The sequence below is a fragment of the Electrona antarctica genome (assembly GCF_951216825.1).
Source record: "Electrona antarctica genome assembly, chromosome: 5".
Classification (NCBI taxonomy): domain Eukaryota; kingdom Metazoa; phylum Chordata; class Actinopteri; order Myctophiformes; family Myctophidae; genus Electrona; species Electrona antarctica.
Genome location: NC_136810.1, coordinates 24,620,018 through 24,642,339, shown reverse-complemented (window position 1 = coordinate 24,642,339; position 22,322 = coordinate 24,620,018). Strand labels below are relative to the sequence as shown.

Here is a 22,322-nt window from a genome sequence, read left to right as displayed (position 1 = left end):
TTTCACTGGAGTGTCTCACAACCTGACAGCACTGTTATTGGTTAAAAACAAAATCACAACAAGTGTTTTTAATTTCACCATGGCTCAGTCAGGCTAATCACCATGGGAGATCCCTGAAATAAAAATAAACATCTGCAGCCTTGCAATATATATATATATTTTATAGACAAATCGGAGCCAGCAGAGTTCAGTACTTCAATTTAGTCGCAGCTGAACGTCTCTACCACCATTGTGCGGTAGACTCCAATAAACGAGTAAACTTAAAAAAAGCAATTTATACTCTTCAACAACAGCCTCATAGCATCTTGTCCTCTCCATTGTTCACTGTACAAGCGGCAAGTAAATAATTGCTTGGTGGCTCCCAGCAGATAATAAATGATTGTTCCTTAATGTGTTTTTCCTATAGGACACACTAAAATAAAACAATGCCGTGGGCGGGCGGCACTGATGTGTTCCTTATTAGGATTGCACACAAAAACAATGTTTCCCCCTCGTTCAAAATGCCTCTGTTCACCATAAACATCTGTGGGTGACTGTCTGTTGTTTTACTAAATGTTGTGTTTGACTCTCTCTACAGAAAACCCCAGAGTGCCAACTAGTCTTACTCCCAGTGGTTCAGCAGCCGGGTCTCCACACAGCTCAATGGTTCAGGTGAGACCAGGCTTTCTTTCTGAACGCATTGTTCTTCACCAGCATGAATGCTTCATGCTCAGATTCATTACAGCAGTGGTTGGTTCTCAAACGTTTTCACTTCAACGACCCCCAAATTCATATGCATACCTCTTAGGGGTTCCGCACACAAAAAAAAGGCTCAGGAGCGACCGCGCCTTTGCTGTCGTAGCCCCCACACTGTGGAACAGCATTCCCCTCGCCGTTAGGTCTGTGCCCTCCGTTGAGTCTTTTAAATCACAACTTAAAACAATTTTATATTCACAAGCCTTTGCATCACCGACATGATCTTGCACCTTTCCTTTTAGATTACTTTGTCCTATTTGCCTGTTGTTCTATTATTGACGTCTTCTGCACTGAATTGTACTGTATTGTATTGTACTCCACTATATTCTGCCTTGTGAAGCACTTTGGTACAATGAGAGTTGTTTTTAAATGTGCTATATAAATAAATGTGATTTGATTTGATGTACTGCTCTGCCACCAAAATGTGGAATGCCTTGACATCATCCATTAAAAGATGTGAATCACTGCTTTCTTTTAAAATTGGCCTGAAGGAGGGGAAAAAACACAAGGGGAGGTAAATGTAAATTCCCATCGAAAGGAGGTGTCATTCACTGCCGCCGTTTTTCCTTTTTTTGTCCTTTTGTACATATAGTCAGAGCTTTAATGTTTACTGTTGACCTGCTGCATGCATGACGAAGCATTTAACACAACACTAGTGACAGTAAAGACGGCCGTCCAGGTCTGCTGCAGACTTTGAAGCTCTCTGACCCTTAAACTTTAACCCTTGGCCTGTCAGGAGGAACTCCCCGCATGTGTAAAAGAATCGGAGAACGACTTGATGGTGGTGGGCAGCACGGAGCCGAAGCTGACACCCGAGGAAGACTTAAAGGCCCGTAGAGCGAAGGCCATAACAGCTAAAGCGTTCGAAATTGAGAAGGTAATTAGTTTTGCAGTTTCTGACTGTACTCTTTTTGAGTGTTTTTGACTGTGCCATATTGCAACTGGTCTCGTTTGGCTTTCCTACTGTCTATCTCAATCTTTCTAATTCAAATTATTTTATAATTAGAATCCCCCACACCTTTTTATTTCAAAATCGCAAAACAATTATTGTCATATAGTTTTGGAAAACTGCAATAGCATAAAGCCTCTGGAGAGGAGCCTGAGAGATTCAGCGAATGTGAGAGAGCACACAAATGCACATATTATTGTACAGTCTGGAACATGCATATTTAAAAGCCCACCAGCATTTCATACATGGTCCAGCAAACCATATACTGTATTTCTAGGTTTTGACTTAGTCTAGTTTCTTTATTGGGTGGTGAGAAGGAGGATGAGTTTGCAGAAAAAGCCCTAAGCACCGCTGCACCTCAGGTCGTACTGAGCCACACGGCCTAGCATTTGGGTCTGCTCTTCCCTTCCCTCCCCTTCACTGTAGTATGCCACAGTACCACTTATCTGTTCCCGTTAAAGCAGGGCAGGAATTGCCCTGCAGGATGCATGCGGCCCACCCACAGTGTGGTACGTACAACTCTTGGCATTAGCACACACACACATGCTTACCCTGCCATTCCTAACCAGATTACAGACGCGGTTGGAGGCACCAGCCTGTAGTGCTCCTTTACTGTAACATCTGCCCCAAGGCTCGGCTAAATGCGCACTGATCCATCACTGTCGTGGACTCGTGGAGGGCCAGGCTGACGGGGCCGAGCAGTAGGGTTGACAGTTGGGCAGGAGCTGGCACAGGGTCTGCAATCCACCAATGGCACAGGGTCTGCAATTCACCAATGGCACAGGGTCTGCAATCCACCAAGGCTGTAGAGCGATGGCTCCGGTCCACTGCTGAGGGACATGCCTGCCTGCCTCCCAACACACTGGCCTTCGGGCACTTTCACTTCTCCATTCTCTTCTTGGATCTGTACCCATTTAGGCCTGACGTCGAAATTTAAAAAATGACGCTATATGAGCTTGTAGATCTGCTATTTTTCAATAGCTAAAGTATAACAAAATGCTTAAAACACGACAGGGATTCCCACCCAGAATGGGTTAAATGAGTGCTTTACCGCTAAGACGGTGCGTCAAAGGCCAGATACACACGACTCATCCTTAGTTAGGATTTGGACACTTCTTGAGCATATGTGGGAGGATAATAAGAACCAAAACAGAAGTTATGCTTTGACACAGTAAATTTAGCTTACTTGAAATACTGCCGTAATTGCACCACTGATTACAAACTGGTTGGTTTATATTGCTTCTTTGTCATCAAAATCCTCCTTCCTTCGTCTGTTTGGTGCCACATGTTACCATTTTAACATCTGATTTGTTATGAATTTTTATGTAGGGGGAAAAATATAGAAAATGCGAACCAGTTGCACGCCATATAATTGCAATGTCATGGGTTTGATTCCAACTCAAGATTTGTGTTGCATGTTATTCCCTCTCTCTGCCCTCTTTCGATCTCCCTTCATTGTGTGCTATTGTCTTTATAAAAAAATGAATGTACAAATGTACAATATTTTATAACCTAAAACAAGCTATTGAACATGGCTAATGCCTGGGAGTGATTTTCAGATAAGTCCATTCATCATCTCAATCAGTGCAAATGAAACATATCCATTTCAGCTATTAGACCCCCTCTCACAGAGAGGTCCGCTTTGCAGCCTGAGTGATTAAAATGGCTCTTTTAATATCCTCTAATGTGTACCAGCCCTCAAGTCATTACCGCACTTCCCTTATTACGCAGGACCCCTGCCTGCATCAGTGCTCATTTGAACAGAGCCCCACTAAATGATCATGTTAGAGTAGTATGTATAATCCCCCCCCTCCAGCTCCCGACCATATCCCAACACACAAAGCACACTCCCTGTATCACCCTTATAACCTAGACCTCCACAAACATCCGATCTGGGCAGCGGCCGACTCTTTCAGGCCCTCGGTGATGCTGTCTCTCCGGGGCCCGGGCCCGCCATGTGTGGCCCTCTAGTATCAGGCTTTGGGATCAGACCCTCCTGCTGCTGGGAGGTGAACTTAGGCAGAACCTTCCCACAACCTTGCTTCACAACATACAAAGCTCACTCAGGCCAAATGCACCCTTCCTGTTTAAGTAACAAGGGAGGAGTTCTCTGAGAATAGCAGTGTTAGGACATACACTCCTTCCTAGATTCCTTGGTATTATAATAAATGTGGAGTAATGCTCTTCAAAAAAAAGAAAAGAAAAAAAGAGCAAATACTCCTCTGGATATACAGTATGTGTGCACTCATGATGGCTTGCAGTCTCTCCACTACAGTCGAGGGAAATCACTTAATTTGAGTTCATTGTTCGTTACAAGTCCCTTTTTCCTCTTTCCCTTTGAAGCTTCAAAGTGTATAAACCAGTGTATATAGGACATAATGAGGTGAAAATGTAATCAGTGTCAGCGCAGCCTGTAGCCTGGAAAAAGCTTAGACAAGGTTTTGTTTTGAAAGATGGCAAACATAATCAATTGTAAGTGATTGGAGGGGTGCTTGGGTTATGGGACATACACCGCATACTTTTTGTCTCGTTTAGCCCATGTTTCCTCTCACATCTTCAAACCTGGAACCAATTTTCCTTCCACCACAATTATGCTCAGAGTTGGGCGAAATGTTTTCCGACGGGACAAGTTTACGCTCACAAGAAGGCATGGACCACAGCTCAATGTTAAACGGAGGCGAGAAAAACATCCAATATAGCCTAAAAAAAGACCTGACATGTTGCATGTACAACACGTAGGGCTGTATTTTGCGTGTCTTAAGTACCAGGTCTTATTACTTAACTTAAGACCTGGAGGCGTGATCAATGCCATTTGGCTATTCTGAGTGGCCAAAGAGCATTGACCATGCCTCCAGACCCCTGAGTGCTAAAGGTGGGGCAATAGGCGGGGATATTCAAATAATGTGAGGAAACGGTATTATGTTCTAATTTGTCAGAAACGAGAAATATGTTTTATAAATGTTTGAAAAACAGCTACATCTGCCCCTCCCCCAACATTCAGTTGAGCGGTTTTGTGATGTCAGGAGTGGAGGAAGTGCAACGTGGTAAACTCAACTCCCTAGAAAGAAATACAACAATACTTACATCAACAATACACATTTTCTTTTACAGTAGAGAGGCTTCCAGTCGGAGCATTGCAAATATGTCTGATTTACATTTAACAATGTTAATTTATTATAGTACAGGTCAATATTGTACCAAGTACTGGCAGTACAGTGTACAACAGTGTGTCTGTTGTGCTACCTTTAAGGTCACTTTTGTAAAACGTCTAAGTTTCAGTCATTTCCAGGTAATTGTATGAAAAAAAAAAAGATCTGTTGCCCAACCGTTATCAACCTAAGCCCTATATTTTAGGGATGCCAGACTGAAAGTGGTTAATTTAACTCTTGACGGTGTAAAGATGGACCATTTTGCGTCCATCTTTACACTCTTGGGGAGGGGGGAAGAGATTACATTACTTGTTGTTTTTGTATGAGCACAAAAGGCAGTCTGTGTTGTTGGAAGAAACTGACCCTGGGCTCACTCTCTCACACACACACACACACACACACACACGAGTCATGAGTCTGGAGCTTCCTTGCGGTCCTTGTTGAACACTATGATTATGTGGGGCAGTGGATTTGCTTGACATGACATCTGCAGACATTAAAGCATCAGGCTGAGTCCAAACATCTCCCACAGTCGGAGATATTTCTGTCACTCTTGCGATCATGTTTTCGTATTCTCACTTTCCTCCCCTGTGTTGTACAGTGAGTGTTTTGCATTATTTTGATGCGGTGCGCTTTGTCCAGGCATAAATATCATATATATACAATCCAGTGGTGTATGCCGTCCATGAGAAAAATATTGTATAACGTCCAGTAACCATCCGAGGAAGTGATGCAAGAATATAGACCAGTTAAAATGCCTTTTTCATGTTATGGGGAGGCTATTGTCTTGAGGTGATAATGGCCGCTGTGCTGACCATTGGAGTTTCGAAGTAATTCACACATTAACTTAACAATAGAGTGGCTATTTCATTATAACCACCATTATTGCGCATTAAATGCCTCAAACCAGCTGGAAATGCAACAGAGCATGGATAACCTTGCCACAGCATGCACAGACTTTGGCCTTACCAGAAGACAGAGGTGATGCACCAACCTGCTCCTGGTGCCCTGTACACTGAGCCCCTCATTAGTGTAAATGGTGAACATCTCAAGGCTGCCGAAAAGTTTGTCTACCTAGGTAGCACCCTGTCACGCACGGCCACCATTGAGGAGGAGGTACTGCACAGGATAGCCCATGGAAGCGCTGCCTTCGGTAGACTCCGCACCTCTGTGTGGGAGCGTAGAGGGATCAGCCTACAGACTAAATTGATAGTCTACCGTGCTGTTGTCCTCCCGTCGTTGCTGTACGCCTGCAAGACATGGACTTTGTATAGCCGGCATGCGAAGCAGCTCAATGCTTTTCACATGAGAATGCCTCAGGAGGCTGCTCGGCATCAAGTGGCAGGACAAGGTCCCAGACACAGAGGTCCTCCACAGGGCTGAAATGGAGAGCATCTATACCATGCTCAATCACTCTCAGCTGAGATGGGCTGGCCATGTCTGCCGCATGCCACATGAACGCCTACCAAAAAGGCTGCTGTACGGCGAACTACAACATGGCAAGCGATCACGTGGCGGCCAGCGGAAGCGCTATGAGGACACCCTAAAGGCCAGCCTCAAGAGCTGCGGTCTGGATCCTGAGACCTGGGAGGCCGATGCCCAACACCGCTCCAACTGGCGCTCTGCAGTAAAACATGGAGTAGAGGAGTCTGAAAAGCGCCACATCCAGGAAGCCTCACCTAGCCAGCCACCAGACATCACATGCCCTCACCGCAATATGACATTCCGTGCACGGACTGGCCTCATCAGCCATCTTCGCACCCACAAGACGTGAAGTCAGTTGGTCATCTTCGCTTGCGAAGGACGAACATGATTATTATTTTTATTTTTTCATTATGTGACCACGTGCGGCACGCACATACTGTATATATCCATGGCGTGCGTGTGGGTGGGAATAATAATATGGTATACCATCAGAAAAAAAACTAGAACATACCACAGATATTGTCTATGATTTTAGTTAGTTTTGTAAACACAATAGTTTCAGTTATAGTTTTTTGTAAAGCCTTGTTTTTATAAGAAGTCTTGATACATCTGAGGGCTGGAGGCAGTGAGGCACTACAGTTATTTTAATTTACTTTTAAGTAGCAGGTAGGGCAGAAAATGGAGACCCCCTCATCTTCTCTCCCGGGGCAGTGTGTTTCACTTCACCTTACCGGTCCCAGTCACACATGCTCATGTCACGGTGCCTGTTAGGATTTGATCAGATAGTACGCACAAGAACGACCCAATACAACCACCCACCCATCACCCCTACTGCTACTCTTACAGACACATTTATGTGCAAACATGCATCTCTGCATTTACCTTCAAATCAATGCAGAGATCGATTGACTCCCACATTGAAAGGTGCTAAATTGTAACATGGCAGGCCTACCACCCTCATTGTCTCCACCAGGCCGAAGGCATGGGGAGAGATTATGTTTTGCACTCCGTCCGTGTGTGTGTGTGTGGCCGTCCGTCCGTCCGTCCGTCTGTTACCAGCTAATCTCCGGCACCGTTAACCCGGTTGATGCCAAATTTTGCACACACACTCCCTGGATGCAAACGATGAACCTCTGCCCCAAACGGCCTGTTATAGCACCACCAGGAGGCCGATTTTTGTAAAACACATTTTGTGTGCGGCTCTTCTACATAGACTTCTATTGGCGAAGTGCTAGGCGAAGTGTGAAGTGTGAAGTCTTGGACCGGACATTGGCACAATGCACTGGACTCGGGCAACAGCAAAGTTTTAATGATCTTAAATCCCTTTATTTTAGATTGTTTTTAGTAATGGTACAACATAAACATTACAGAGACTAAAATTGCTAATATTTGCGCCGGCCCTCGTTGAAAACAATGTATTTCAAACTCCAGCTTGTCACACTCCAGTGCTGCATGAACAGCGCTCGAGTGCTGTTTTGTGCCCCCTCAATGGCGCCACTCTTCTTCTTCTGTGTCTGATTTAAGCCCATATATGGAGATTCTGTGGCTGTCTGTGTCCCTTTTATGCCCATCTATGGAGTTCCGTGCCCAGTGCACATGCCCAAATAAGGAGGCCAGGCTGATGTCATATTTATGGCAGCATAGTCCATATATGGGGAGTTGTGGTTTCATTGATATTTTTGGGAGATCCGCTGATCGGACCAACTTTCCACTCGGTGCATCACAGCCTCGGGTCCTCTGTGATATCCACATGGATTTTGAAGTCGGTTAAACTGACGCTGGTCACGGCTCCCCCTCGGGTCGTCGGCGACGTGCACACCAAGTTTAAAGCTCACACACTCTCCAAGTGGTGTCAAACTTTCAGGACAGTCTCTGAATCTAGTGTGTGTGCGTGCGTAATGTGCTAGACTCCTGGGAGATGGATAGCTGAGGTGGAGCATGTTCCCATATCGCGATCTGTTTCCACCCTTATTATTCCAAGTTGAATGTCAAAGGATTGTCCCTCTAACACTGACCTTTTCCCATTGACCTTGATACCTTCATAGTTGTCCTGGCTAGTTTCCTGTTTCATATACTGGTGAATAGCTTCTGGGTTGTGTCCTGTGCTAAACTAAAATTACAGCTACTTACATATTATTGTACTAGTCTTGTGTTGTTCCTCTGCTCTCCTCTGTCCTTTTCTGTTTCCACATGCTCAACACTTATAATATAATAATATAATAATATAATTCATTACATTATTACAGAAACACCATTTATGAAAACCATATGCATTAGTCATCAATTAAGATTTTTGTTATAACCGTAATTTAATAGGCTTTTAATTTGTCCTGCGATTAGTACAAATAACCATGAGTACACGATCGTGTGTTAGCCTGAATACACATGATGTCGAGGTAACAAATTTTGTGGTTTTTAAAGTTGCCCATTACACTGACAGGCTGCTGGAATTTCGCCTGTTTTAGTGGTATGGTTAACCTCACATCCTGCCCCAGCCCAGACACTGATGTGGGTCGACAGGCAGCAGGGTTCTTAAAGGTCTTCAAACATAGCAAAGCTGCTAACTCTTCTTGTTAATGTCCGACAGAATGAAATAGGATCATGTGCCACTTCTCTTGATTGTAGAGGAAAAGAGCATCTCCATCCCACATTCCTAAAGTAGCTATGGGGTCATCACAACATGACACTATTCTTGCCTCTAAAGAATCTCAGTACAAATTGTTTAAATCACACCGTTGCAGAAGTAAGTCAGATCTCTCGCTACTGTAGTAAGTAAGTAGTAGTCTTTGCTACCTGAGGGAAACGTTTAAATAGTTTTTTCCTTTCTTTCTTTAAAAAACGTTGTATGACGTGTGGTGAGTTTGTAAATCGGCTATTTGAGCTATCTACACATTTCACCATTTTATGAACAAGGTATAAAATAGAGCGTGGTTTCGCCGCGTTGATTTGTTGATGTATTAAAAAATAAAATAAATAAACGCTTCCCGATTATTCAATTCATTGAAAAAGTAATCACTAGAATCATTGCTAAGACAACAATCAACAGCCCCAATAGTGTCAGGATCAAATGAAACCCTGGAGAACCCTGCTGTCCCAGACTGCTCTTTGACTATAGGGCCATTTGATAGGGTGGTGTGAACTGTGAAAGCCGGGCCAGACGACCGTGCCCTCTAGGAGGGGGATCAGATCACGGTCCCACATAGGGGGCCTTGCTGGCCCCAGGTGATAAAGGCCTAGTGAGCTTGCACCTGGGACACTAATAAAGGGGTTAACAGCCGTTTCTGCCAAGCAGTAAAACCTAAGCGGGACCTCAGAGCTTGTTACATTATGGTGTGAAAGAACTTTGCGGTCCCTGCTAACATACTCTGACACCTTGGCTCCCTTTTCTCTCCCCTTTTCTTTTCAGACAAACGCACACTTGCATGGGCTCGCACACACACTCACACCTGTTTAATGGAAATACACCTACTTGCCAGGAGTGAGTTCGCAAAGTTCACATTTAAGTGTTGGAATGAGAGCGAGTCTTGAAGGGCGTTTGGAAATTAAGTGATCACTTTGACCTCTCTGGGCTCTTGATGGTAACATGCATTTTCTACGACTGAACAATATATTTATATTGCGTTATATGAGAGAGGCATAATATGTGTATTGCAAAGGCTGCAATATTTACTTTAGTTGCGGTGCCGTATTTTGGTGACTAAAATTAGCCTATGTGAACTTGAAAATGAAGATGACACTCCACCACATATAGCATTATCATTTCCCACGTATTAAAGATTAAAATGCTCCATTTTATGATCATATTGAAATGGAAAACCTGTTTGGCATTTAATTTTCAAAGCCATAACCCGCTTTACAGCAAATCATATTCAGCATAATTGTGATACATTGAATTCATATTTGGAATAATATTAAAATTATTGAAAAATGCTTAAATTATCAGCGGTCAAGCCCAAAGGTTGTAGACCCCTTATTTTTTCCGTACGGATTCTGACATTTTTAGCAGTTTTGACAGTTCTGTACTGTTGTTTTCCACGAAATTCGGGAATGTGCTAGACATTTTATGATTTGCTCGATCCACTTTTTCGGACATTAAAATAGCGACGTAAAATAATTTTTTGGCCGGGGTATCTGGGTAACCACTCCCCTTGAAATCGCATTTCCATTCATGCGAGTGGAGTCTGGACTCTCGTTACAGGATAGAGATTATTTTTATCCACAACTCACACTGGACACCTTTTGCTTCAAAAAGCCCTTTGCTTCAAAAAGCCCTTCCCTTCTAACGGGCATCAGCCTAGTCTGTGTGTTAAAGTTTTGTTGTTTGAACAGATTTGCCCAAATAAGGAGAGAAGCACTGACATAATACTGACATCACAGATGACTGACATCAATGAGTGGCCTCCAAGTACTTGCTTTGCTTACCAATCCCGGATTCACAGCGCAGCTGGTTCATGTATTTGATGAATTTGCTCTCACATATTTGGATCATTTTGTGAGTTATTGAATCAGCAGTGTTTGAAGCCAGTTGATTCCATGAACCAGGATGTCTGAGAACTAATCTAACATTGTGAATTGAACATTGGTCTTTATTCACTGATTGATCTGCTATTTTCTAGCTGTCACGCTAGCTTAGCATTATCTGCCGCCATTTTGGAAATGGTGCTCACAACATGCACAGGAAGCAGGAGTGTGGAAAAGAACATCTACGTTGTCAAAGGTGAGATTAATGCAGTAGTTGGTGCCATCAAGAGAACCTCTAGAGGGAATACCCACACTCCATCGGGTGAAGAACAGGACCCATTACTTAATAGTTTCAGGAAACTCCAAGAGATACTCAACAACATAAAAGGGTTGTCTGATGTGGAGCCCAACGTGTTCCTGAGACCCTTCCTGGAAGTGTTGCGGTTGGCGGATACCACTGGACCCATTGCAGGCCTCGCCCTCACCTCTGTCAACAAGTTTATGTCCTATGGACTTATAGACGTCAACCATGAGGCAGCGGCAGAGGCCATTGAGAACATGGCGGACGCTGTCACACGTGCCAGGTTTCATGGAACAGATTCAGCCAGCGATGAAGTAGTCCTTATGAAAATCTTACAGGTCCTCGGGACATTACTGCTGACGCCAGTTGGAGTCCACCTGACCAATGAGTCAGTTTGTGGGATCATGCGGTCTTGTTTACGCATCTGTTTTGAGATGCGTCTCAGCCGGCTCTTGAGGAAGTCCGCGGAGCACACACTGGTGGACATGGTCCAACTACTGTTCTCCAGACTACCCCAGTTCAAAGAGGAGACCAAGAGTTTTGTGGGTGCCAACATGAAGTTCCGTTCCGCTTGGATGAGCGAGTCATCCAAGGGGAAGAAGTACAGACGCTTACTGTGGGTTCCTCATCACACGGTGAAATACCCCGCATGTCAGATGGAGCAAACTCAACCCACATTTCTCCGCAACAACCACCTCTCTGATGGGGTTCCATTAATATACCAAGGCTCCTCCACGCCATCTCCCACCTGGAGATGGCGCTCAGACAGCGCTGGCTCCTCTATCTCCTGTCCCTCCACTACAGAGAGTGACCTGGACACATGCTCCAGGGACACATCCAGGGAAGACCCGATGGACCTGGAACAGAGCAGCTCGACCACCAGGCTCAAGGCACAGTCTAAGGGCAAGCAGGTGGAACATGTCCGTTCAGCATCAGTAGAATCTATCCCTGAAGTCCGGGAGGACAGAGAGTCTGTCACAGAGCAGTCGGACAGCAGTTCTGTACATGACATGGACTACATGAATCCCAGGGATGGAGCATCCCTCGTGCCATACGGCTTACCGTGCCTGTGGGAGGTCTTCAGCTTCCTCATTTCACTGACTAACCCCCACGACCGCCACAACACGCCCACCATGATAGACATAGGCCTACAGCTGCTGACTGTGGCCTTGGAGTCTGCACACATCGCCAACTACCAGTCATTCCGAGGACCGGTCAAAGATGAGCTCTGCAGACACCTCTTCCAGATGCTGAGCGTGGAGCGCATGAACCTGTATCCTGCCTCATTGCGTGTTTGCTTCCTGCTTTTTGAGGGCATGAGAGTACATCTCAAATTTCAGCTTGAGATGTACCTGAAGAAGCTGATGGACATCATAATGTCAGAGGACATAAAGACGCCTTATGAGATGAAGGAGATGGCACTGGAGGCCCTGTTGCAGCTGTGGAGGATCCCCAACTTTGTGACGGAGCTCTACATTAACTATGACTGTGACTTCTACTGTTCCAACCTGTTTGAGGACCTCATCAATATGCTATCTAAGAATGCCTTTCCAGTGTCTGGGCAGCTCTATACCACACACCACCTCTCTCTAGAGGCTCTGCTGATTGTGATTGACAGCCTTGAAGCCCACTGCCAAACCAAGGTGCTCAACAGTACCATTCTGCAGGACCAATCAGAAGTAGCACTCGCAGAATGGGAGGGTTTAACTCATAACACCAAATATACAGCAACAGACACTACTGTATTGGGGTACAATGCCAACTGGCAGAATGCTCCAGAAGCTGGGAGTGCTGTATTGTGTCCGCCAACCAGTAGACACTTGATGGATGATGAGAAGATGAGACTGGGCAGACAGGACCAGGAAGAGACTGATACTACTGGAAAGAAAGCACTGACAAAACCTCAAAGATTCTCTTCATGTCTCCCAGATTCACAAGAGTTGAACAACATTAAAATCAAGAAGAATTTGCTGATCTCTGGGACAGAGCAGTTTAACCAGAAACCTAAAATGGGTATCCAGTTTCTGCAGGAGAAAGGCCTCCTCCATAATCCCATGGACAATAACCAGGTGGCCCTGTGGCTTCGAGAGAACCTACGACTCGACAAGAAGATGATCGGGGAGTTCATCAGTGACCGTGAGAACAAGGACCTTCTGGTCAGCTTTGTCAGCACATTTGCCTTCCAAGGGCTGCGTATTGATGAGGCACTGCGTCTCTATTTGGAAGCCTTCAGGCTGCCGGGAGAGGCTCCATTAATCCACGGGCTTCTGGAAACCTTCACTGACAACTGGCATAAAGTGAATGGTTCTCTCTTCATGACAAACGATGCTGGTTTCACCCTAGCATATGCTGTTATCATGCTGAACACTGATCAGCACAACCACAACGTCCGCAAGCAGCACATTCCCATGACGGTAGAGCAATTTAAGAACAATCTGAAGGGAGTGAATGGGAACAAGGATTTTGACCAAGACATGTTGGAAGACATCTACTATGCTATCAAGAATGAAGAGATTGTGATGCCGGATGAGCAGACTGGCCTGGTGAAGGACAACTATGTGTGGCGCGTGCTCCTCCACCGCAGTGCCACACCGGAGGGCATTTTCCTCCATGTCCCAGTCAGCAGCTATGACCATGACCTGTTCACTGTGGCCTGGGGCCCCACCATCGCTGCCCTTTACCATGTCTTCGACAAGAGCTTGGATGACACCATTATCCAGAAGTCTGTCGATGGTTTCAAGAAATGTGCCGTGATATCTGCTCACTATGGCTTCAGCGATGTGTTTGACAGTCTGATCATCGCCCTCTGCAAGTTCACTACTTTCTGCAGTGAGTGGTCTGTGGAGAACCCACTGTCAGTGTTTGGAAGTAATGGAAAGGCCCAGTTAGCAGCAAAGACTGTGTTCCACCTGGTCCGTCTCTATGGTGGGGTTCTCAGGCACGGATGGAAAACCATCATTGACTGCATGCTGCAGCTCTTCAGAGCTGAGCTGCTGCCCAAAGCCATGGTTGAGGCAGAAGATTTTGTGGCGCCAAATGGAAAGGTTTCTCTGAAGAGAGAGGAAATGCCCTCGCACCACAGTCAATCCGCAGTGCTGAGTTTTGTCAACTGGCTGACTCTGAGTGGAGCGGAGCAGTCTGGTCAGACAGGACCCTCCACAGAGGATCTGGAAGCCACGCAAGCCGCCATCCTCTGCATCAGGCAATGTGACCCAGAGACGTTGATCACAGAAAGTAAAGGCCTACAGGTGGAGTCACTACAGGAACTGGTGAAGGCTCTGATCTCAGTCAGCCCTGATGAGCACTATGATGAAGAGGATGCTGCCTTCTGCCTGGAGATGCTGCTACGCGTCGTTCTGGAGAACAGGGACCGCGTGTTGTGTATATGGAAGACCGTGCAGGATCACCTCTGCCACCTCTGCGTCCGTGCTAACAAGAGCTGTTTCCTGGTAGAGAGGGCTGTGGTGGGACTGCTTAGACTGGCCACTTGTCTGCTACGACAAGAAGACATCAGGTCTCAGGTGCTCCTTTCACTGCGTCTCCTGCTGATGATGAAGCCCCATGTCCTGTCACGGGTGAGACGGGAGGTGGCCTATGGCCTTCACGAACTTCTCAAGACCAATGCTGCCAGCATCCACTGTACAGATGACTGGTACACTCTGTTCTCCTTGCTGGAGTGTATTGGAGCTGGGGTCAAACCTCTAGCCTCCTCCCAGCTGACCTCCACCACTACAGACAATCATATATGTGCTCAGTCAGATGGTGAGTTGTCATCCCACCACTCCTGTGAAGTGAGTCTGAAGGCTCCGGACCGTGGCTGTTCCTCTGATTCCGAGCACAGCCATTCCAGAATCTCTCACTCTACTACTGACATGGATGTCGAGAGCAGTGGGTGTCTGGTTGTTTCTAAAGATGTCCTTGACATCGCTACGGGCCAAGGCCAAGCAGCGAGCACCAAGGTTCTCATGAGCCATCCACTGGTCAATCAGTACAGTCTAACACTAGATCAGGAGCTGGGTCAGCACGACATAAAATCCTTCATGAAGTGTGTGGAGACACTGTCCTTTATTGTCCATGACGCTGCCCACATCACCCCTGATAACTTCGAGCTTTGTGTCAAGGCTGTCCGCATGTTTGTGGAAGCCAGCCGTAATGGAGGTTACCATGACAATGACAAGAAGAGACAGAACTCTTCCAAAGCTCTCAGGAAAAAAGCTGGTTGGTGGGAGAAGGATTGTGGAGGCACGCTGTGGGGTGGCAGCCGTGCCCCCAGCCAGTGTTCTTCGCGCTCCCACAGTGATGATGAGGAACCAGCCGGCTACCACACGGTGTCATTACAACTGTTAGACCTGATGCACACGCTGCACACTCGTGCTGCTAGTATCTACAGCTCCCGGGCAGAGGAACATTGCCACCATGAATCTGCAGGCAGATCTGAAATCCAAAAGATCAAGCCAGACTCCCAAACCTTATGGACCAGGTGCTGGTGTCCACTGCTGCAAGGCATTGTCTGGCTGTGCTGTGATTCTAGATGTCAGGTCCGTATGCAAGCTCTCAACTACCTTGAGAGAGCCCTGCTGCATGATCTGCAGATGCTAGACGCTACCCAATGGGAATCCTGCTTCAACGAGGTGCTGTTCCCCCTGCTGACTAAGCTCCTTGACAACATTAGCCCAGCTGATGTTGGCGGAATGGAGGAGACCAGAATGAGAGCGTGTACCCTCCTGTCAAAGGTGTTCCTGCGGCATCTGTCACCCTTGTTGTCCCTGCCCAACTTTGCTAACCTGTGGCTCACCATCCTGGACTTCATGGTCAAGTACATGCATCCTAGTTCCAGCGACCTACTGTTAGAGTCCATTCCAGAGTCATTGAAGAACATGTTGCTGGTAATGGACACGGCAGGGATATTCCCCAGCGCACCACTCTCATAGTTGCCACTTATGATACGCAACTTTGGGCATGGTTTTTCTGTAAGATCACTACTTCAAAATCTGTTATAAGTAGTAGTTCCTTAGTAGGCTATTTGTGTCTAATTGTGTGTTTATATGGTAGTTATTATAATTAGTTGTTATCATCATTATACAGTTGTTGAAAGAACAAGGAGGGGGTAGCACAGCTCACTTTAAGATCATGTGCTGAAATACTGCACCATTCACGACTGCATAGGGCTACATATGGTCTGTGTAGCTGTAGTATGTGTAAACCCCTCAATACTTTAGTTATGGAGTTTGTCCAGTCTGAACTCTGAATCTGAATGGAGACTTTGTTTTTACTGCTGCCGGGGGAAGGATGTGTTCTTTCCTATCCGACTCTTCTTGGCACTGACATCAGACACACTGGGGTGATGTCCTCATAATTGGGGTCCTCATATTAGAAGCGTTGCCACTAGGCGTTTTCACAATCTTATGCTGTAACACATTGGCCATTTCATACACTGCTTTTTTTCCGCTGCCGTAGGTGACACGAAATCCGTGAAGCTTGATTTAATATTTGCTGAAAATTGCATCACGTGTTTTAACGTGTATACATATTTTACACTGCATATTTTGTACTGCATGATTCTTTTTTTTCCTTAAATGTTTCATCTGTTTTGTCAAAATTGTCCCACACCACACTCCTATGTGAAATTGCCAGGATACAAGTTGAGGAAATCTGTTCCCTGAAAACTACTACCTTTTTTAGTCTTGGAATGTTTTGAATTGGCTATTTTTTAGAAAGCTTTTGAATAGGCCATTACTACTACTCTAAACAAACATTAACCCTCTTATGGCCACCCTAATTAACAGTGGATTGTGCCTTCTACCTGCACTATTCATATGTTTAATTCGTCATTTTAATGCCAATAGAAAAATCCGTGACATACACACTATATCTCATTCTAACACCGTAACCCTATAGTATTATACCCAGTCCTGATGGTGGTGGTAACTTCACCATTATGCCGATTTTGACCAAATAGAGCAAATCTGGCGATGTCATTTCCTGTCCACGTGATCACAACATCCGCTAGTTTTCTCCACTGTGTTACACAGTCAGATGTCCGGGATGCTGAGCTATCATCGTTTATTTTAATAACTAAGTCAAATTAAGCTCTAATCAAGCCCCAAATATTGCATATTTGAGAGTGTGCACGCGATGATTTCGGCCGGTTTTAGGTAATTACATCGGCCGTTAGCCAAACAAGCTAAAGGTTGCTACATTTTGCTACATTAAGCCCCCGATTATAGGGAATAAAACATTTACGTCAACGGTTAACGGTCCTATTTAATTATATTAAATGTCAAAATCACAAAAACATTGCAGCTGTAGGGAAAGCTTGAATTATCCTCTTTCAATCTGTAAAGTGTTTGTTTCGTAATATTACACCGTAGACATTTTATGAGCTACTTCATGTCAAGAAATTCCTTGCATGTGATTTTTTGAGTGGTGCAAACCACTCCAATAACCAGCTTTGTCTGTGTCTATGTATGTGTGTACCTGTACGTGTGTGTACCTGTACGTGGGACCCAAATAAATGAGCATGGTTACTATGGTCACTGACATTACGTCAGACCACAGCTGATCAGGCTATATAAGACCTTGCACCACTCAGTTCACACGGGTGTGATTTTTTTCTAAGTGTTGGGGTTTGGAAGCACTCGTTGAATATCACTCAACGGCCCATGTGTACCACCTGTTTTGAATGTGCAGCAGGCAGCAGGGGGTTGCTTTACTGATAACGAGCGCTTCCATACTCTGATACTTAGAAAATAATCATCTGCAAGGAATTTCTTGATTTACGTCATATGTGGACGAGCAAATCGGCTTTTCTAAACACAGTGCAACTGTTTTCATTCTGCTCGGGGCTTATATATATATATATAACATAAATTCTGTTCTGTTCTTACATGATCATGGTGAAAAGATGAGCTTTGTTAAACTTTGTATCACAATAAGAATATAATATAAGTTGATAAATTAATTCCTGAAGAAGTATATACATTTTTTTATTGGATGACACGGGTGTGATTTTTATATTGCATATTTGGATTTGAATTCTAATGATTCTTGGTAGAGTCCAGCCGATTACATCATGTGTCCAAATTCAATCCGAACCCCACTGACTAGCCTAGTGACGGTGTACAGTGAGATTAGCTCCAGACAGACACAGAGACCCTCTTATAGACAGTTACCACTTTCAAAAGCCATGCTGTAAAAATAAATTTAATATACCGTATTGTCCCGAATATAAGACGACTCTGATTATAGTCTAATATATCTAATGATATAGAGTCATTTGTGGAAAAATAACATTGAATGTCAATAGTCTAGTCCCCGATTATAACACGACTATTTGCATTGGAAAAAAACGTAGTCTTGTATTCGGGCCAATAGGGGGTAAAACTTCCTTAATTTTTTGCATGGATATGTGAGTTTCAATTTATCTTGATTAATGTTACGTTATGTGGGTAACCTTGTATTTATTTATTTTGCCTCTTGCATTGTACAGCTGTACAGGCAGGACTGCGAGACGTTTGGCACGGTGGTGAAGATGTTGGCAGACAAGGAGCCGACTTTGGAGCAGATGCTGACGGCCCCGCTGAAAGAGAACCTTCTGGAGATAAAGCAGCGATGTCTAGATGACCTCAGTCACTTCATCAAGGAGCTGGACCAGGCTATGGAGCTTGACCAGGCCATGGAGCCGTCTGAGGTCATCTCTGTATAAAGCATAGACTGGACCAGGCCACACAACCATCTGAGATCATCTCTGTATTAAGCAGAGACTGGACCAGGCCACACAACCATCTGAGATCATCTCTGTATTAAGCAGAGACTGGACCAGGCCACACAGCTGGGAATAAAAGCTTAGCTTACAATGTCATCTTGCTGAAAAAGATCTGTTCTCCTTCTCTTCGGTGAGTAACACCGTTGGGTGGTGGAAACTGATGAGTGATAACGTTCTGTAAACGCTGAACAGTGGCACCAAACACAGTCAGAACCCACACACTGTCAGAGGCAGAGAGCGAAAGAGCTCTGCCTCTGTGGTGCTGAACTACACATGCAATAGTATATTAATTACAATGGGGCGAGATTGTTGCAGGCTTACCTGAGGTAATGCCAACTAGCCTACTACAGCTAGCGTTAGCCATTTATCTCCTCCTCTCCATTTATAATAACAAAACTGTCACTGATTCCGAGGGCGAGTGAGACTGATTGCATCCCAGATGTCCAAACATGGGAAACATCCAAACAATGACATACCGTATTTATAGTCACCGTCATACTGTAGTTATTGTGCTTAGTGTTAACAACAGACATTTCACATGTTTCAAGATAGTATTTCTGCGCTCACCACTATCCTTCAATATTGTCTTATTCCATTCCACTTGAATTAATTGATTTATTGATTGAGTTTAAGATTCAATTATATTACAGGGTTTTGGGAGGAGAATTACAATAGTTACTGTATTAAATAAACTCAAACATTTCAACAGCTCAAATGTAAAGCTGTAATCTACATTTTTGACAGTTGCATGATATTGCCAAGTGGGTGTTGTTTTTTTTAGTTTTTATCATTATAAACCCACATAATCAAGTTGAAAGATTCAACAGTTATCACAGAATTCCAAAAAGATGGTTAATCTCATGTAGTCATATGATCAGAGATGGTTTGAGAATTGTGGTGGTACAAAGAGAAGTCCAGCGCACATCAGTATCTGCATAATTATATGCATCTTATAAGCACCAGTAATACTGTCTAACACAGGGATTTTGAATGCTTTACATCTATTTTATATATAAATTTCATTGGTTTTATTTTTGTCTGTTTAAATGTTCTTACATTTTGTTAATAAAAATGATTTATTGAAATGAGTGAAATTCCTTTAGAGAGAAAGAAACAAACGGCACATCATTATATCTTTTTTTATTACAATTATCAATCTGAGCCTTATATTCCAGTTTGTACATTTATACAGATTACAATGATTAGTTTACAATAAAACATGACCTATAAATAAGCCCGCTCAACCAGGTGCTGTAATAATGCTTAATTTATTCTCCATCGTACGAATGGCGTCGCAAACCTAAAACAGATCTATAAGCTCACAACCGGGCGCAGATGTGCTGTGAATTTGTAGATTTGCTGTTGTCAGTCTGTGACACAGCAGTATGACGGTAGTATAAATGGGGCTTAATGCATACACTGTTCCTTTTCTGTTAGGACTGCAGAAACCTTTAACCAAGAAACAAATAAAAAAGCCCAGGTCAAACTATAAATCATTTAATATTTAGCACCCTGGTGAAATTAAAGGTTATGTAAACAACTGCCAACAGTTTCATGTCCATGGCGTTCCTCGGGAGGGGTATAAAAATAACCATTTGGTTTTTTTGAACTCTACAATATATACAGTAATATCTGCAAATGTTAAATAACTATCTAAATTATGCTTCATAAATAGGTTTTACTCTGAATTATGGTATTTGCTACTACAGTACATTGGTATTTTGTAACTTTAGAGAAGCACATATACATGATGCCGAATCAGAAAAAAAGCATTTATCTTCTCCTGACAATGGGTTGTTAACCACCACTTAAAGGGACACTTTATTTTAATGATGTTTATGAGACAAGAAACACTTTCCTGGGGGTTTTATGTGGGTAATGTGTGTTTTTAGATATTTCAGTATTTCCAATTAAGTGTCCATGACGACATGAACATTTTGAAATAATAAAATATCTAAAAACACATATTACCCACATAAAAAGCCCAGGAAAGTATTTCTTATCATTAAAATAAGATCCGGTTGCAAAAGGGGTGAAGTGTCCCTTTAAGCCCCTATATACTTTATAGCTACTTCGGAAAACTTAACATTTTTGAAAACATTTCTACAATTTTCAAAAAACAATTAGAATTGTTTGTCTATAATGACTCACCCAAAATAGGGAGGCCAGGGTTTATGTGGTTAAATTGAGTGCTGTGTTGGCATGTACAGTACTTCCAACTGGCAGGAGTTGATGCATTTATTAGCAAGCGGGGTGTTTTGGTAATACAAACAGTGGCTTCTGGAATCAGAGAAGCTGTCCCAGAGCATTATACAAAACGGATTTAAGCTTAATTCATACTCGCGTGCCGAAAATAACCGAACTTCCGAGCTTGACGACCAGTTCTTTCCGGTAAGTGTCACCGTCGTACGACAGAGTATAAATTATAAGGCTTTAAAAAGGGATCGAGTGTCTTATGAAATGATGCAGTTCTTCCCCTTGTGACCTTTCTTCTTTTTGGATTTAGTCCGTGGGCTATAGGCAGAGGGGATTCCTGCCAAGGGGCTGGGCAGGTCATCTGTGTAGTAGTGTCTATGGGACCTGGGCTGGGGGATGGGCTGACCCAGGAAGAAGCCTTCCTCCTCTGAGTCAGAGGAGGAGGAGGAACAAGTGGAGCACCAGTCATCGTCCTCGCACAGCTCAAGAAACCTGTCCATGGCCGGGCCCTGGAGACCGTAGCCTGCGGCTGTGCGGGAGTTAGGGTGTCCATGGGGGAGCGGTTGGCCGTAGAAGGCCTGCTGCTGCTGCTGCTGCTGCGGTCCCTTGGCACCAGGGGCGTTGCCGTGGCCTCTGTGGTCCTCCCTGTGGTACATGCGGGTCGCCCTCTCTTTGGGCACAAGGTGAAGAGCATTATCTGAGCGAGACTTGCGGCTGCTGCGCTTCCGGTGGTGATGGTGGTGATGCTGGCGTCCAGAGTGAACGTCCTGCTCTTGGTCTTCGAAGTTATACACCCTCCGCCGAGTCCGTTCGCTCATCGGGGGCTGGCGCACCAGCAGATCGCCGTAACCACCACCACCACCACCACTGTTGTCCACCACGTCGTCGGAGAACTTGACCTGCTGTGGCCTGGACTGCGAACGGGTCCTCCTCAGTGATGGGAGATGAGGGGGTTTGGATCTCTCCTCGGGGAGAGGAACCTCCTCTTCCTCTGGGACATTCTCCTCCACCTCCTCTTCCTGCTCAGATATGAGGCTCTTCAGGGAGTTGGCACTTCTGTGTAGCATGGAAGAGTTGAGGGTTCCCATGTTGCTGGTCTTCTCACAGTCCTCCGTCTCCAGCTCCTGGAGGTTTTGCAGGGAGTACATGAACGGCCCATCTTTACTGTCCCCATCGACCGAGGCCCCTGAGAAAGTAATGACAGTGACAATGAGGTACAGTTTGCACGACGACTTCTATGGAAGATATATCATAGATCTGCTGTAGATCTGTAATTGAAATAAGTACATGTCTGGAGCTTTATTGTCAGACCATTTTCATCTACCATTTTTTTTTTTTTAC

At 44.6% G+C, this 22,322-nt stretch overlaps 3 protein-coding genes across 5 annotated transcripts in view; 2 read left to right on the top strand and 1 right to left on the bottom strand.

The window, feature by feature from the left end:
- Window positions 1-19,632, top strand: part of LOC306922981 (uncharacterized protein) — a 44,917-nt gene extending 25,285 nt beyond the window's left edge. For both annotated transcript variants that reach the window (XM_079500912.1, XM_079500911.1), the window contains 3 exons: window positions 578-651; window positions 1,472-1,612; window positions 18,510-19,632. In XM_079500912.1, coding sequence (XP_079357038.1) covers window positions 578-651; window positions 1,472-1,612; window positions 18,510-18,725 — 431 coding nt within the window. In that variant the 3' untranslated portion in view covers window positions 18,726-19,632. The remainder of the gene's footprint in view (window positions 1-577; window positions 652-1,471; window positions 1,613-18,509) is intronic.
- Window positions 10,915-15,951, top strand: LOC306923193 (Golgi-specific brefeldin A-resistance guanine nucleotide exchange factor 1-like; the record flags this gene model as incomplete). The annotated part of the gene is made up of 1 exon (XM_079501221.1): window positions 10,915-15,951. One exon carries the CDS (start codon window positions 10,915-10,917, stop codon window positions 15,949-15,951), a length of 5,037 nt encoding a protein of 1,678 aa, XP_079357347.1.
- Window positions 19,633-19,788: 156 nt separating the features above from the next.
- prickle1a (prickle homolog 1a) overlaps window positions 19,789-22,322 on the bottom strand; it is a 33,225-nt gene continuing 30,691 nt past the window's right edge. For both annotated transcript variants that reach the window (XM_079500914.1, XM_079500913.1), the window contains exon 8: window positions 19,789-22,167. In XM_079500914.1, the coding sequence (XP_079357040.1) occupies window positions 21,239-22,167 (929 nt within the window). In that variant the 3' untranslated portion in view covers window positions 19,789-21,238. The remainder of the gene's footprint in view (window positions 22,168-22,322) is intronic.